This window comes from Mobula birostris, chromosome 12 (genome assembly GCF_030028105.1).
Source record: "Mobula birostris isolate sMobBir1 chromosome 12, sMobBir1.hap1, whole genome shotgun sequence".
Taxonomy (NCBI): domain Eukaryota; kingdom Metazoa; phylum Chordata; class Chondrichthyes; order Myliobatiformes; family Myliobatidae; genus Mobula; species Mobula birostris.
The window spans coordinates 67299916-67315500 of NC_092381.1; the positions used below are offsets into that span (position 1 = coordinate 67299916).

The 15585-nt window shown below is 41.4% G+C and overlaps 1 protein-coding gene across 3 annotated transcripts in view; it reads right to left on the bottom strand.

The window, feature by feature from the left end:
- Positions 1 to 15585, bottom strand: part of dhx9 (DEAH (Asp-Glu-Ala-His) box helicase 9) — a 95037-nt gene that overhangs the window by 64297 nt on the left and 15155 nt on the right. For all 3 annotated transcript variants that reach the window (XM_072273980.1, XM_072273979.1, XM_072273981.1), the window contains exons 3-6: positions 7121 to 7261; positions 6679 to 6769; positions 2568 to 2656; positions 765 to 913 (exon numbers count right to left, since the gene is read on the bottom strand). In XM_072273980.1, the coding sequence (XP_072130081.1) occupies positions 765 to 913; positions 2568 to 2656; positions 6679 to 6769; positions 7121 to 7261 (470 nt within the window). The remainder of the gene's footprint in view (positions 1 to 764; positions 914 to 2567; positions 2657 to 6678; positions 6770 to 7120; positions 7262 to 15585) is intronic.

Genomic DNA, 15585 nt, shown 5'->3' on the forward strand with positions numbered 1-15585 from the left:
AAGAAATATTTTCACCCTGGGAGTTCTGGAAGTTTCAAATAACTTACCAAAGGATTATAAATGGATATCATTACATTTTTGAACATCAAGGGAATCAAAGGATATGAGCAGAAATAAGCTATTATATTACGGAATGGCAGATCAAGCACAGGGAGCCACGTGGCCTACTCTGACTCTTTTTTTTATGATACACTCTTAAATTGGTTGAGGCATGTTGGCTAGAATATTTTACGCCCACCTTAAGATTCATTCTGGGTCTTGGACAATAGTTCATCCAAAATGTCTATCCCTTCAGCACCCTTGTAGTATAGCAAAGTTATAACAAAGAAAGTAAATCTCTGGAATGGAATGTCAATCTATTCTCCTAATAACAAAGTAAATGTGTTAGCAGAGAACCGATTATGACAATTATAAACATACAGTTCTTATAGTCTTAAGAATATGCAGAACAGTTATCTTCTGCACGTAAATGGAAAACAAGAAATATAATATAGCTTTTTAAATTTTTGATCCAATCATTCAGCTTAGTTAGCTTACATGGATGTATTAGTTATTCATCTCTATAGATTCCTTTAAACAGATTAATTCTATCTGAATCAAAGCAAGACAATTAGCACCATCTTCAATGTGGACAAGTTGACATTAGATGTATTGCGTCTATCACAGAAACCCAATCTGTAGAAAATTGCATGAAATGAAAGCTTTGAATATGAATAATGTAGAATTACTCAAATTGATTACTCCACAACCAAAATATAGCAAACCTGTTGTGATCAGGTCCCACTTGAGAATATTTATAGTCAGCTTGAATCTTCTCTTTTTGAAAGAATTGGTTGAGTTGAGCCTTGGAATTTTCAAGCGTCCAGTTACCATGAAGACCAGCATTTAAATCCAAGCCTTCCGACTCCAGTGTCTAGGAAAAATTAAGTTTTGTTTTAGACATGTGCAAAATAAAGGAAGACAAAACAAAAAAAAAAATCAGAAATTTATTTATGAATAGGCAACATAAATAAAGATAAAATAACTGATAACCTTTTAACAATAGCAGAAGAAGTCAAAAATAAGTTCTAATTTGCACGATAAAAGAAAGTATAAGGTGCTATGGGGTATACCAATGGACCAAAGAAAAAAAGAAAATTATCTGCTTCCCTTTCCACAGAAATACCCAGGCCTGCTAAGTATTTTTGGCAACTTTTAATTTTACTTCAAATTTCTAACATCTGCACAATATTTGATGAACCACAGTCTCAACATACAGCATTATCTAAGCAAGGAAAAGCATCAGACGAAGTTGGTCAATGGCCCATGCTTTCATTTATGCTTGTTCATTAATAGTAAAATCTGAATTTGTCTCTGTGCATTGCATAATATCTTTGCCAGTAAGATGGTGATGTGTTCAGTTGCAGCAGTGACACTGGATCCAATCAAAGCTGTATTTGTTCGTCCTGCATGACTCTTACATTTGCAATTCACTGTTGGATACTAAGAACAACAAGTACTGCAGGACTATCCCATCAGCGAGCTGTTCCATAACAACAAAGCTGGACTTAATGCGTCCTGCTGTATTGTCACCTGGACTTGTTGCGTACCATTTTGCCAAGAAGCTACGCGATCCAACAAATGGAGTGAGTAATTGGCTTTGATTTTTTTTTATTGTGATCACTAGGCTCTGTTGGTAATGTAGAATACTGCAAGTCCAGTCCACTGAAGAGATCAAAAACTGGGGATCTGCACTGCATTGTTTGTGGCAAGGACTAGAGAGAGGCCACAGTTTCACCAGTTGTAGCCGCCCAGGGGAGGAAAGGCCGAGGTGCTGTGGGAGAGAGAAGTGGCCTCTGTTGGGCACGCTGGAACCAGTACTGGGCTGGAGGCTGGCCCATTCTGTCAATACTGCCCTCCACTGTTCGCTCAGTGGAAGAACAAGCTGGACCAGAGCAATCTACAGTCACGCCACTCAGGACTTGGGCTATACTTTTTTGTGTGTGCCGGGTATGTTTTTCTGAAAACATAACCATAAGTGCTATTTGTGCTATGTGTAGTCTGCTGTGCACTGTTGGCAATGAGTTTTGCAGCTTGGTCCCAATCACTGTTTCATTTCATTACATTTATCTATGGTTGAATGACAATTAAGCATGAACTTGAACTATAGAAGTGAAAATCTTAGTTTCCCCTAACCCTAAATTATCAAAATCTATTATATTCACCCAAAGCCCTTATTATGGATCAGAGAATGAAGATCTAGTCCAGATCAGCAAATACTTTTTTCACCAAGGCACTGTAAAACATCTGTTTTATTGACAAGCAATATAATACTCATAATATGCAACCAAAACAAAATAGACAAATAAATTAAAGAAAACACAATGTTAATAAAACAAACAAGCAGCCTTCATTCTGGTACTTCCATTTTTTTGCTTCAATAGGATTTGTTTCAAGCTGAAAACTAAATGCATGCAAGTCATGTATTTGTGTTTTTGGTGAAAAAAAAAATCCAACTGTGATAATGAAGATGCTGAATACCTTTCACATTACCATTTTTAGTTCTCATTAAGAACACAATGACTTACTGCTTGGGCTTCTTGCTCATCTCTCTTTTCATAATATTCCTTTAAATTGGCTCCACGTTCCCAATAACCACCAAATCCTCCTCCATGGCCTGCAAAACCAGAAACCAGATAACAATTTTTAAAGCAATATTGGTTATATATCTTTTTATACTATTTAACCACAATAACGTCAGAGATAAACTGCATAGAAACAGGCCCTTCAGCCCAGAGCATCTATGCCAACCATCATGTCAATCTGCATTAACCTTACTTTCCATATTAATTTCATTTACTCCACCGCAAGCTCATTCAACAGGTGTACCCTGCTTTTCGAACGTTCGCTTTACGAAACCTCACTGTTACGAAAGACCTACATTGGTACCGTTTTCACTTTCAGAAGGTGTTTTCACTGTTACAAAGAAAGGCAGCGCGCAATAAAAAATCAGCGCGTGAAAAAATCAGTGTGCGATAAAAGGCAGCACGCGCCCCAAGCAGCCGCTCTCCCCCGGATTCGGAATGGCATTGCTTTAACATGTGCCTGTGAGCAGCCGTTAGCAAGATGAGTTCTAAGGTATCGGAAAAGCCTAAAAGAGCTCGTAAGGGTGTTACACTTAGTGTAAAACTAGACATAATTAAGCATTTCGATCGTGGTGAATGAAGCAAGGACAAAGTGAGTTTGGCTTGTGGAAGCTGACGAAGATGATGTTGAAGAGGTTTTGGCATCCCATGACCAAGAACTGATAGATGAAGAGCTGATGCAATTGGAAGAGGAAAGGATAACAATCGAAACCGAATGCAGTAGCGAACTGAACGTGAAGCAGCTGTGTGAGATTTTTGCTGCAATGATAAAAGTACGACTTTAATTTTGAAAGGGTACGTAGGTTTAGGGGATATTTGCAGGATGGTTTGAGTCCTTACAAACAACTGTATGATAGAAAAATGCGCGAGACTCAGCAGTCAAGCAAGCCTTCCACATCAGCCACAGCAGACGACGAACCTCGATCTTCAACATCGAGGCGGGCAGTCATAGGAGAAGATGAGCTGCTTGCCCTGATCAATGATGAGATGACACCCATGTCCCACCACCCCAAGCCCCGGGCCCCAGACAGATACTGTACCGATTCGCGGAGAATGTAACGGTAGCCAGGAGGCACACAGCACATCTTTAAGAAAAAAGCCAAACTAAACAAGCTAATTAAATAGGTGCCGCCGACACGTAATTGTCGGCCCAGATCAGTGCCGATTTCCGATTGTATCGCCTCTGAGTATTTCTACTTTATATGGGCTGTGTATTTATCATATCATTCCTGCTTTTACTATATGTTACTGTTATTTTAGGTTTTATGTGTTATTTGTCATGATTTGGTAGGTTACTTTTGGGTATGCAAACGCTCACAAAATTTTCCCATATAAATAAATGGTAATTGCTTCTTAGCTTTACGACATTTCCGTTTACAAACCGTTTCACAGGAACGCTCTACCTTCAGGTGGCGGGGGAAACCTGTACCTGTTACACGCCTCTAAAATTTTCACTGTTCTTGCTTCTGGATCCTCTTTCCAGATACTAATACTTTTATTTACATGCAGTATAATCTCTCTGATTGCCTCGCTCTCACCTTAAACCCATACCCTTAAGATATAGACACTGCTACTATAAAAATAGACACTATCCTATGACTCCCAGAATTTTAACAATCACATCTTCTTTCCAGCCAAGAGACTTATCTAGTCAAATCTCTCACAATAACTCAAGCCCTCCAACCTAGATAATATCCTTATGAATTTTTATGTCCTCTCAAGTTTAATCACATCCCTCCTATGTGAGGTGACTCTGTAGCCTAGCTAATGCACACGTGTAACATGATGTCCCAAAACTCATGCACAGACCTCGGCTGATGAAAACAAGCCTGCCATACTCTTTCCTTTCTGCACACTCTACCTGTGTTCCCAATTGTTAAGGAACTATGTACATGCATCCCAGCAACAACACCGCCCCAGAGGGCCCTACCATTTACTGAAATGTCCGGCATGGTTTAACTTCCCAAAATGCCTCAGTTTGCACTTGTTCAAATTAAATCTTCCAAGTTGATTTATATCCTGTGGTAAATTTAGAAACCTTCTTCAAGTTCAAATTTATTGTCATTCAACCATACACATAAATATAGCTAAATGAAACATCATCCCTCTGGGTCAAGGTACAAAACATAGCATACATACATAGGCCTAAAATATATAAAACTTTTACACAATACTGCAGTAATTTTACGTATTGCACTGTACTCTGGCTGCAAAAAATAAAAACAAATTTCATAACTGAATGATGATAAACCTGATACTGATAAGGGGACAGGGAGAGATATATCATGGTTGGGAAAAGGAGAAGGGAAAGGGAATGGAGTGGGAAACACCAGAGAGACATTCTGTAATGATCATTAAACCAATTGTTTGGAATCAAATTACCTTGCCTGGTGTCTCAGGGCTGGGTGTGTCTGCACCTGCGCCAACCCCTGCCCCGACACTCCTCTGCCACTTGTCTCAGACTCCTCCCACGGCACTCTACCCTCACCATTCCCAACATCCTTTGTCCACGCCAGATTTATAAACTTGCTCTCCATTACACATTGACAAATACGGCACTGTGCAGGAGTCTCAGGAACCCTAGCTATACACATGTGCAAGTAATGTAGTTACGGACTAGCACATACAGTTACAAAATAATATTACCACGTCTCTTGAGTGGGATGGCCTCAAGACTGACAGATTGACAAAGTGTGAGGCACATGTTTATGAAGACAGCATTAATTTACTGTTTTGGTGTTAAAATGTTCGCAGTGTACTATACCACCAATTCATTAGCAATAAAACATTAATATACACTCAGTGGCCACATTATTAGGTACACCTTTATGTTAAAGCAAATATCTAATCAGCCGATTTTGTCACAGCAACTCAATGCATAAAAGCATGCACACACAGTTAAGGGGTTCAGTTGTTGTTCAGACCAAACATCAGAATGGTAGAGGAATGTGACCTAAGCGACTTTGACCGTGAAATGATTGTTGGTGCTAGACAGGTGGCTTGAATATCTCAGAAAATGCTGATCTCCTTGACCTAAACAGTGTACTGTATTGTCTCTTTACATTTGACCTATGAAGGTGGAGCACTTCATATTTGGAGAGGTTACACTGTATGCACCAATTCTCCACCTATATCTGCAAATGATCTATATCTTGCTGTGTTTGCCAGTCTTTTACGCTATCCACAGTGCCACTAATCTAGGTATCATTTGCAAATTTACTACCCATCTATCTACATTTTCATCCAGGTCATCAAAAACAGCAGAGGTCTCACTATAGGTTCTTGTGGAACACCATTAATCATAGACCTCTAGTGAGAATGTCCCTTCAACCTGTGCTCTGTCTTCTATGGGCAAGCAGGTTCTGATCCAAATGGCCATTCACCATAGATTCCTTTTATATTAATCTTCTGGATGAGCGTCCTATGAGGGACCTTGTCAAATACCTTACTGTAATCTATGTAGGCACCATCCACAGCACTACCTCCATCAATCACTCTCTTCAACTTGTCAAGAAATTCAATCAAGTTAATAAGGCATGACTTGACTGGTGTCATTGCTGATAATAAAATGAATGAATGAATGAATAAATATATAAATACAAAACTGGACCTAGAACATACACTCTTACAATTCACACGCAGTTTATTTTGCTTGTGCACAAGGAAAACAGCACCTGTCACCATGTTCTGAAGGCAGGACAGAAAACTGCTATTTTTACTTGATTTGGCACAATGCTGTAGACTGAAGGGCCTGTTCCTGTGCAGTACTATTCTATATTCTTGAGTATCTCAGAAAATGCTGATCTCATTGCAACCAAATACTAAATAAGAAATACAAAACAAATGACACCAGCAGAGACATTTACCAATGAATATATTACTTTTCACCATCTTATCAAAATTATGAGCCTTTCACATTAAATAAAACAATTGAACTTTCAGCTTTAATCTGATTTTTCTCTCCTTTAGCAATCACACATACAGGAATAATTATAATACATTATAAGAATCCTGGAACAGCCAGCCTCACTCCCAGAAAAAAGGAAAGACTCACCAGGTGATTGCTTTATAGCTAATTGAGGAACACTTGAAGGCGAGTCCCTTGGCACACCATCACTCCCATCAACAGCACTAGGTTCATTTCCCTATCAAATTTAAATCAACTGTAAATATTCAGCAAACAGTACTGATTTTAGATGTTTTATATATTAAGTTCAGGTAAAAACAAGCTCAGAAATTCTACTGTAATATACTTTCTATCAAAATATACAAGTTGAAGGAAAAATAATAGGTAGAAGTATCTTAATGGCTGACAGAAATTAAAACATTGATTTTCTTTATATTACCTATATTCTAAAATTTAGTATCATTCAGAGTTGCTTCTACAACAGAGGACAAACACAGAAAACATACATTAAGTTCTAAATGTCTGTTTCACTCATTTTTTAAATACAAACTCTATATGGAAAAGGAAGAGTTAGTCAAAGTGTACTCACCTTCAGACTGGGAACTTCTTCTGCTTTCATCTCTCCAGCCCTAACCAGGTAATTAACGAAATCTCGAGCAGCATTTGTCTGGGCATCCTTCTTGCTGGTAGAATTTCCCATACCAGTGTAATTAAACCCATCTACTCGCACCTAAGAGAAAAAAAGTCTGATGGATGAACAGGTAAAGATTTGCTTTTCCTCATGCCTTTTTTGTATCTGTCCATTGAAAACAGTAATAGCGTATACCATAGACCATAAGCTATAGGAGCAGTAGGCCATTCGGCCCATCGAGTCAACTCCGCCATTCAATCATGGGCTGATCCAATTCTTCCAGTCATCCCCACTCCCCTTGCCTTCACCCCATACCCTTTGATGCCCTGGCTAAACAAGAACCTATCTATCTCTGCCTTAAATGCACCCAATGACTTGGCCTCCACAGCCGCTCATGGCAACAAATTCCACAGATTTACCACCCTCTGACTAAAGTAATTTCTCCGTATCTCAGTTCTAAATGGACGTTCTTCAATCCTCTTGTCCTAGAGTCCCCTACCATGGGAAATAATGTTGCCATATCTAATCTGTTCAGGCCTTTTAACATTCGGAATGTTTCTATGAGATTCCCCTCATTCTCCTGAACTCCGGGGAATACAGCTTGAGTGGCCAGACATTCCTCATATTGTAACCCTTTCATTCCTGGAATCATTCTCGTGAATCTTCTCTGAACCCTCTCCAATGTCAGTATATTCTTTCCAAAATAAGGAGCCCAAAACTGCACACAATATTCCGTGTGGTCTCATGAGACATCACATCCCTGCTCTTATATTCTATACCTCTAGAAATGAATGCCAACATTGCATTTGCCTTCTTCACCACGGACTCAACCTGGAGGTTAACCTTTAGGGTATCCTGCACAAGGATTCCCAAGTCCCTTTGCATCTCTGCATTTTGAATTCTCTCTCCATCTAAATAATACTCTGCCCGTTTATTTCTTCCACCAAAGTGCATGACCGTACACTTTCCGACATTGTATTTCATTTGCCACTTGTTTGCCCATTCCCCTAAACGATCTAAGTCTCTCTGCAGGCTCTCCATTTCCTCAACACTACCCGCTCCTCCATCTATCTTTGTATCATCGACAAACTTAGCCACAAATTCATTAATACCATAGTCCAAATAATTGACATACATTGTAAAAAGCAGCGGTGCCAACCCTGACCTCTGTGGAAATCCACTGGTAACCTGCAGCCAACCAGAATAGGATCTCCTTATTCCCACTCTCTGTTTTCTGCTGACCAGCCAATGCTCCACCCATACTAGTAACTTCCCTGTAATTCCATGGGTTCTTATCTTGCTAAGCAGCCTCACGTGCGGCACCTTGTCAAAGCCCTTCTGAAAATCCAAATACACCACTTCAACTGCATCTCCTTTGTCTACCCTGCTTGTAATTTCCTCAAAGAATTGCAGTAGGTTTGTCAGGCAGGATTTTCCTTTCAGGAAACAATGCTGGCTTTGGCCTATCTTGTCATGTGCCTCCAGGTACTCTGTAATCTCATCCCTAACAATCGATTCCAACAACTTCCCAACCACTGATGTCAGGCTAACAGATCTATCGTTTCCTTTCAGCCGCCTCCCACCCTTCTTAAATAACAGAGTAACATTTACAATTTTCCAGTCATCCTGTACAATGTCAGAATCTATTGATTCTTGAAAGATCACTGTTAACGCCTCTGCAATCTCTTCAGCTACTTCCTTCAGAACCCAAGGATACATTCCATCAGGTCCAGGAGATTTATCCACCCTCAGACCATTAAGCTTCCTGAGCACCTTCTCAGTCGTAATTTTCACTGTACAAACTTCACTTCCCTGACACTCTTGAATGTCCGGTATACTGCAGATGTCTTCCACTGTGAAGACTGATGCAAAATACACATTAGTTCCTCTGCCATCTCTGCATCTCTCATTACAATATCTCCAGCGTCATTTTGTATTAGTCCTATATCTACCTCTGACTCTCTTTTACTTTCTACATACTTAAAAAAGTTTTCAGTATCTTCTTTGATATTAGTCACCAGCTTCCTTTCATAATTCATCTTTTCCTTCCTAATGACCTTCTTAGTTTCCTTCTGCAAGTTTGTAGAAGCTTCCCAATCCTCTATCTTCCCACTAGCTCTGGTTTCCTTGTATGCCCTCTCTTCTGCTTTTACTTTGCCTCTGACTTCACTTATCAGCCATGGTAGTGCCCTTCTTCCCTTTGAAAATTTCTTCTTATTTGGAATGTATCTGTATTGCACTTCCTTCAATTTTCGCAGAAACTCCAGCCATTGCTGCTCTGCTGTCCTTAGTCAACTTTGGCCAGTTCCCATCTCATGCCATTGTAATTTCCTTTATTCCACTGAAATAGCCACAAATTGGATTTTATTTTTTTCCTCTCAAATTTCAATGTGAACTCGATCATATTGTGATCACTGTTTCCTGAGGGTTCCTTAACCCTAAGCTCTCTTCTCACCTCCGGATTATTGCACAACACCCAATCCAGCACAGCCAATCCCCTGGTGGGCTCAACAAGCTGTTCTAAAAGCCATCCCTTAGACCAGGGGTCACCAACCTTTTTTGCACCGCAGGCCAGTTTAATACAATATTCTTGCGGACCGGCCGACCAGGGAGGGGGGACGTGTTAATCACAAACGGAATATAGATGATAAATCAACTATATGTCACTTATAAGCGGCTAATACACTCAATTTTGTTTCTAAAAGGGCTTATCTAATGAATTTAATATATGTAAACTGGCATTCAGGAGCAACCTCTTTGACTCGGGTAGTGAAACCAGACAGCCGTCCAGTCATAGCTGCAGCCCTGTCTGTGCATAGTCCAACACAGAATGACCAATCCAGTTTGCCTGACATGTAGTCATTCAAAGGCTTGAATAGTTCTGCCCCAGTTGTGTTAGTTGGCAGCGGCAGTACACACAACATACCCTCGTGCACATCATCTTGAAATATATATCACACATATTGCCTTGTTGTTGACATCGGTAGACTCGTCGACCTGGATAGCATACCATGGTGATTCGTTAAGCCGTTCCAACAGCTGTGCTTCGATGTCCTCCACTGTCATCGATTCTCCTTGAAACTGTAGTAGCTGAAAGAGAAACCCGTGCCATCTTGTTAGCTGCAGCTTCTCCCAACAGTTCACAGCACGTCCTTGGCAGCAGGCAGAGTCAATTCTTCACCAACAGTGAAAGGCTTCTTAGCCTTAGCAATACAGCTAGCCACTAAGTACGACACTCTCAGAGCAGCAGCATTTGTGGAGGTGGTGGCTCTCAGCACTTGCTTCTGTTCCGCTTGCTCACGTTTTTTCTGCTCAAAAAACTCAACGGGTTTGTCTTTAAGTGCAGGGTGCTTGGACTCAAGGTGCCTAAACAGTTTTGAGGGCTTCATTGCCTCATTAGACAGCTTGTCTCCACATATCACACACAGGGGGCTTGAAGCGTGTGAGTCACTGGTCGCATTAAAGCCATATTATATGTACAACTCGTTGTATTTTCTGTTGAAGGAAGCCTTTTTTTTTGCAGTCTCGGCCTCAGCTGTCTCTGCATTGTCATCATCGTTAGGCCTTTTTCCCCTACCACCTCTTCCAAAGAAACTCTCAAGCGATGTTTGCTTTTCACTCATCGAGTAGTTGTAGGTTAATGACCGACTGATGACCTCGCGTACATTCAAGTTCAACAGTGGGCGTGACGGGGAATGAGGAAAGGTGCAGCTGACTCGTATCATTTCATACTGCCAAATCATGTCGTTTCCTCGTGGCCCAGTACTGGTCTGCAGCCCAGTGGTTGGGGACCACTGCCTTAGACATTCTACAAATTCCCTCTCGAGGTCCAGTCCTGGCCTGGTTTTCCCTATCCACTTTCATGTTAAAATCCCCAACGACTATCATTACATTGCCTTTCTGACACGCCTTTTCTATCTCCCGCTGTAATTTGTAATCCACATCCCGGCTGCTGTTTGGAGGTCTGCATACAACTGCCATTAGGGTCCTTTTACCCTTGCCATTTCTAAACTCAACCCATAGAGACGCTACACCTTCCAATCCTATGAAATCTCTTTCTAATGATTTAAATTTTATTTCTCAGAGCCACAACATCCCCTCTATCTATTAACCTATCTTTCCGAATACACCGTATATCCTTGGACATTCAGCTCCCAATGGCAGCCATCCTTTAGCCAACTTTCAGAGATGGCCACAATGTCAATTTGCCAATCTGTAGCTGAACTTCAAGATCGTCCATTTTATTCCTTATGTTGCGTGCATTCAAATATAACACTTTCAGTCCAGTATTTGTTGCTTTCTGTTTTAACTGTACCACTCCTATATTGCCCAGTAACTCATGCCACTGGCTGTGATTAAGCCTCATCTCCTGACTGTTCTTTCTACAATCTCTGTTTAATGCTGTCTTTGATTTATTTCTGTTTTCTCCTTCCTCAACCCTATCACTCCAGTTCCCATCCCCCTGCCAAATTAGTTTAAACCTTCCCTAACAGCTCTATTAAATGTGCCCGCTAGGATACTGGACCCCTTTGGGTTCAGTGTAACCCATCCTTTTTGTACAGGTCGTACCTCCCCCTGAAGAGACCCCAATGATCCAGGAATCTGAAGCCTTGCCCCCTACACCAGTCTCTCGGCCACACATGAATACGACTGGTCATGCTATTCTTGCACTTGCTAGCACATGGCACAGGCAGCAACCCTGAGATTACTGCCCTGGAGGTCCTGCTTTTCAGCTTCCTACCTAACTCCCTGAATTCTCTCTTCAGGACCTCCTCCCTTTATCTACCCATGTCATTGGTATCAACATGTACAAAGACTTCTGGCTGTTCACCCTCTCTCTTCAGAATATTTTGCACCCAACCCGAAACATCCCATACCCTGGCACCTGGGAGGCAATGCACCACACGAGTACCTCTATCAGGCTGACAGAACCTCCTGTCTGTTCCCCTCACTATGGAATCCCCTATGATTACCACATTCCTCATCTTCCTCTTTCCCTTCTGCACCACGGAACCAGGCTCAGTGCCAGAGACCCAATCACCGTGGTCGTCCTCTGACAGGTCATCCCCCTCAACCACATGCAAAACAAGATAATGATTACTGAGGGGGATGGCTACAGGGGTGCTCCCTACTATCTGAGCGCTTCCCTGACCATCACCCACTTACCTAACTCCTGCAGCCTCGGGGTGACTAACTCCCTGTAGCTCCTCTCTATCTCCTGTTCACTCTCCCTAATAAGCTAATAATACTATTTACAGCAACTAACTGCTGATATTAGATTTAGATTATGAGAACACTCAGTCCTCTTTTATTGTCATTTAGAAATGCATACCTGCATTAAGAAATGATACAATGTTTCTCCGGAGTGATATCACAGAAAACAGGACAAAACAAAGACTAACACTGATAGAACCACATAATTATTACATATAGTTACAGCAGTGCAAAGCAATATCATAATTTGATGAAGAACAAACCATGGGCATGGTAAAAAAAAAAAAAATCTTGAAGTACCCGAGTTGATCAACTCCCGAGTCCCCGATAGCAGGTGGCAAAAGGGAGAAACTCCCTGCCATAAACCTCCAGGCACCATCAACTTGCCGATGCCTTGGAAGCAGCCGACCACAAGTCCGTCCTTCCGAAAACTTCGAGCCTCCAACCAGCCCGTCCGATACAGCCTCCCGAGCGCCATCAACCTAACCCTGGCCACTGAAACAAGCAAAGCCCAGGATTCAGGGCCTTCTGCTCCAGAGATTCCGGTTACCACACAGTAGCAGCGGCAGCGAAGCGGGCATTTCAGAAGTTTTTCAGATGTTCCTCCGTACTCTCACATCCATCTCCATCAAATCAGAATTGTGCACGGTCCCCTACTTGATAGATTACAGATATCATTCACTGGTGAGGCCGCGCGCGCTGCAGTCACGCTGCCATCTTCTCCTCCTCCATATTAGGGTATGAAACTTAATATTCCACTCAAGATCTCCAGAGATACCAACCAACTCTGATTTTAATTAAAAAGTCCAATTAAGCATGAGCATCAGTAGTGAAAAGGGGGAGTTGGACGCATTATGTCTGCTCCAACTGGGTGACAATCGGTCTTTTTCTTCAGTGCTACTTTCCTCCGTAAACCTATACCCAGATTCCCTTAATGCATAAAAATCTGTAACACAGTGGCTGTGCCTCCAGTATCCTTTTAGGCGGAGAATTCCAAAGACTCACTTTGCTGGTTAAAGAAATTCCTTCTCAAGCCTACCCAGAATGGCCAACCTCATGAAATCATGACCCCAGGCTCTAGACACCACAGACAAGGGCAAGATTATTGCTATAACTACCCCATAAATCCTATTAAGAATTTTTTGAATATTACTACAGTCGACCTTCAGTAATCCGACTACCTGTAATCCAGTTCCTTTTATAATCCAGCACTGATTTCAAATCTTCTGCGTAACTGTAATTTCAAATTTCCCGGGCCACCATACCAACCTGCTGTGCATTGCTTTGGTTGTGCTAGATCTGTTCATGTGTTGGCACGCTCTTGTAAGCACAGACAGGTGACTCCTGCTTGTTTTCCTGCATTTATTAATATCATTGGCTCTTTTTTAGCCCCAATTATGGCCCCAGTGAGTAAAGGAAATGCACCTCACGCTGTGAAGCGAAAACACCGCACATTATCCATTAAAGATAAGGTTGAACTCTTGAAAAAACTGGACAGTGGTATATCGGTGAAAAGCTTGTGCGAGTGCTGCAACATTGGCTCTTCCACAGTGTACAATATAAAGAAACAGAAAGAAAAACTGCTACATTTTTTTGCTGATAGTGGCTCAAAGAAACAGATGTGCGTAAGAAAAACAATGAAAGACGGAAGAAGTTCGGAACTAGATAAAGTGCTGATAATATGGTTTAACCTTCGTGTAAGTGAAGCTGTTGAACTATCTGGAGATATGGTGAAGGAACAAGCAAAAGTGTTTCATGAAGAACTAGGGCTGGATTATGAGTGTGACTATAGTGAAGGCTGGCTTCATCAGTTCAAGCAGCGTCATGGCTTACAATTTCGTGCAGTGTGTGGTGAAAAATGTTCAGCAGACAAGGAAGCAGCAGCAGAGTTTGTTGACGAGTTTGCCAAATTAGTCTCCGATGAAAAATTAAGCCCTGAGCAAGTGTACAGAGCTGATGAGACTGCTTTGTATTGGAGATGTACACCAAGAAGAACGCTAACAGCAGATGCAGAATTGCTAACAAGGTATAAGACAACGAGAGATCATGTGACTTTGCTAGGCTGCTCTAATACTGCAGGAACCCACAGATGCAAGTTACTGGTCATTGACAAAAGTTTACATCCCAGGGCCTTCAAAGGTATGATCCAATTTCCTGTAGCAAAGAGACTTTCTATTGACAGGCTAATTAAGTTGACAGGTGAATTGCTGAAAGGATTAGAGCAACGATGTTTTATAACTGAGCAAGAAATAAGCAAGACTAGCCTGGGATCCAAATCCACAAAATGAGTTAGGCCAGACAGAAGTATGTCCTCAGGTTATGGCAAAATACTATGTCCTGATATTATGGCCACAATAGGTGCTGATCACAATGTATGTCCATTGATTAATGGATGAATAGTGAACATAAACAAAGTTCCAGGTAAAGAGAAACAATTTAGAGGTAGAAATAATACAGCCGTGGTTTCTTTCCCTTCGCTCATCTGGAAGGATGCATTCCTTAAACTCATTATTCTTTGTACTGGCTCTCCCATCTTGCCATCCAAATATTCATGTCAAGAGAAGTTTCTGGAATATCACAGAAGTGGTATAGTTGAACTCCATGAGCTGCAATAACTCTGCCCTGGTGATTAGCAGTGAAGAACTTCCATAGCAGCTACAATGACCAGAGTCAAGAGATAACCAGGAGAAATGAAAGCAGCACCAGTCTTCATGAAATAAAGAGGACTCCAGATTCTAGGAGGCCAGAAAAACAAAAAGGGTAATCTTTGGGACTCAGACAGATAGTTGCAGCCTAGGTTAGGTGTTGAATGATTAACCCATGTCTATGATTATTGGGGCTATCAAACCTTGCAGAGTAACCGGTCCAGTGAGGGAAATGGACTGAAAATTGGAGATGTAATTTAATGCAGCCATGCGAGGTGTGGCCCTTTGGAAGGACAAACCAGGATAAAATGCACATAGTGAAGCCTCAGGCTCCTAGGTGTTAGGTACAACAAGGGGACTTGGGAATACAGAACTATAATTCCTTGAAAGTGACATCACAGGAAGATAGGGTTGAAAAACAGCTTTTGGCACACTGGCCATTAATCTGTGCACTGAGTAAGAATTGTATAAGACATTAGTGAGGTCAAATTTAGAGTACTGTGTGCAGTTCAGGTCATCTACCTACAGGAAAGATATCAATCAGCTTGAAGGAGTGCAGAGAAA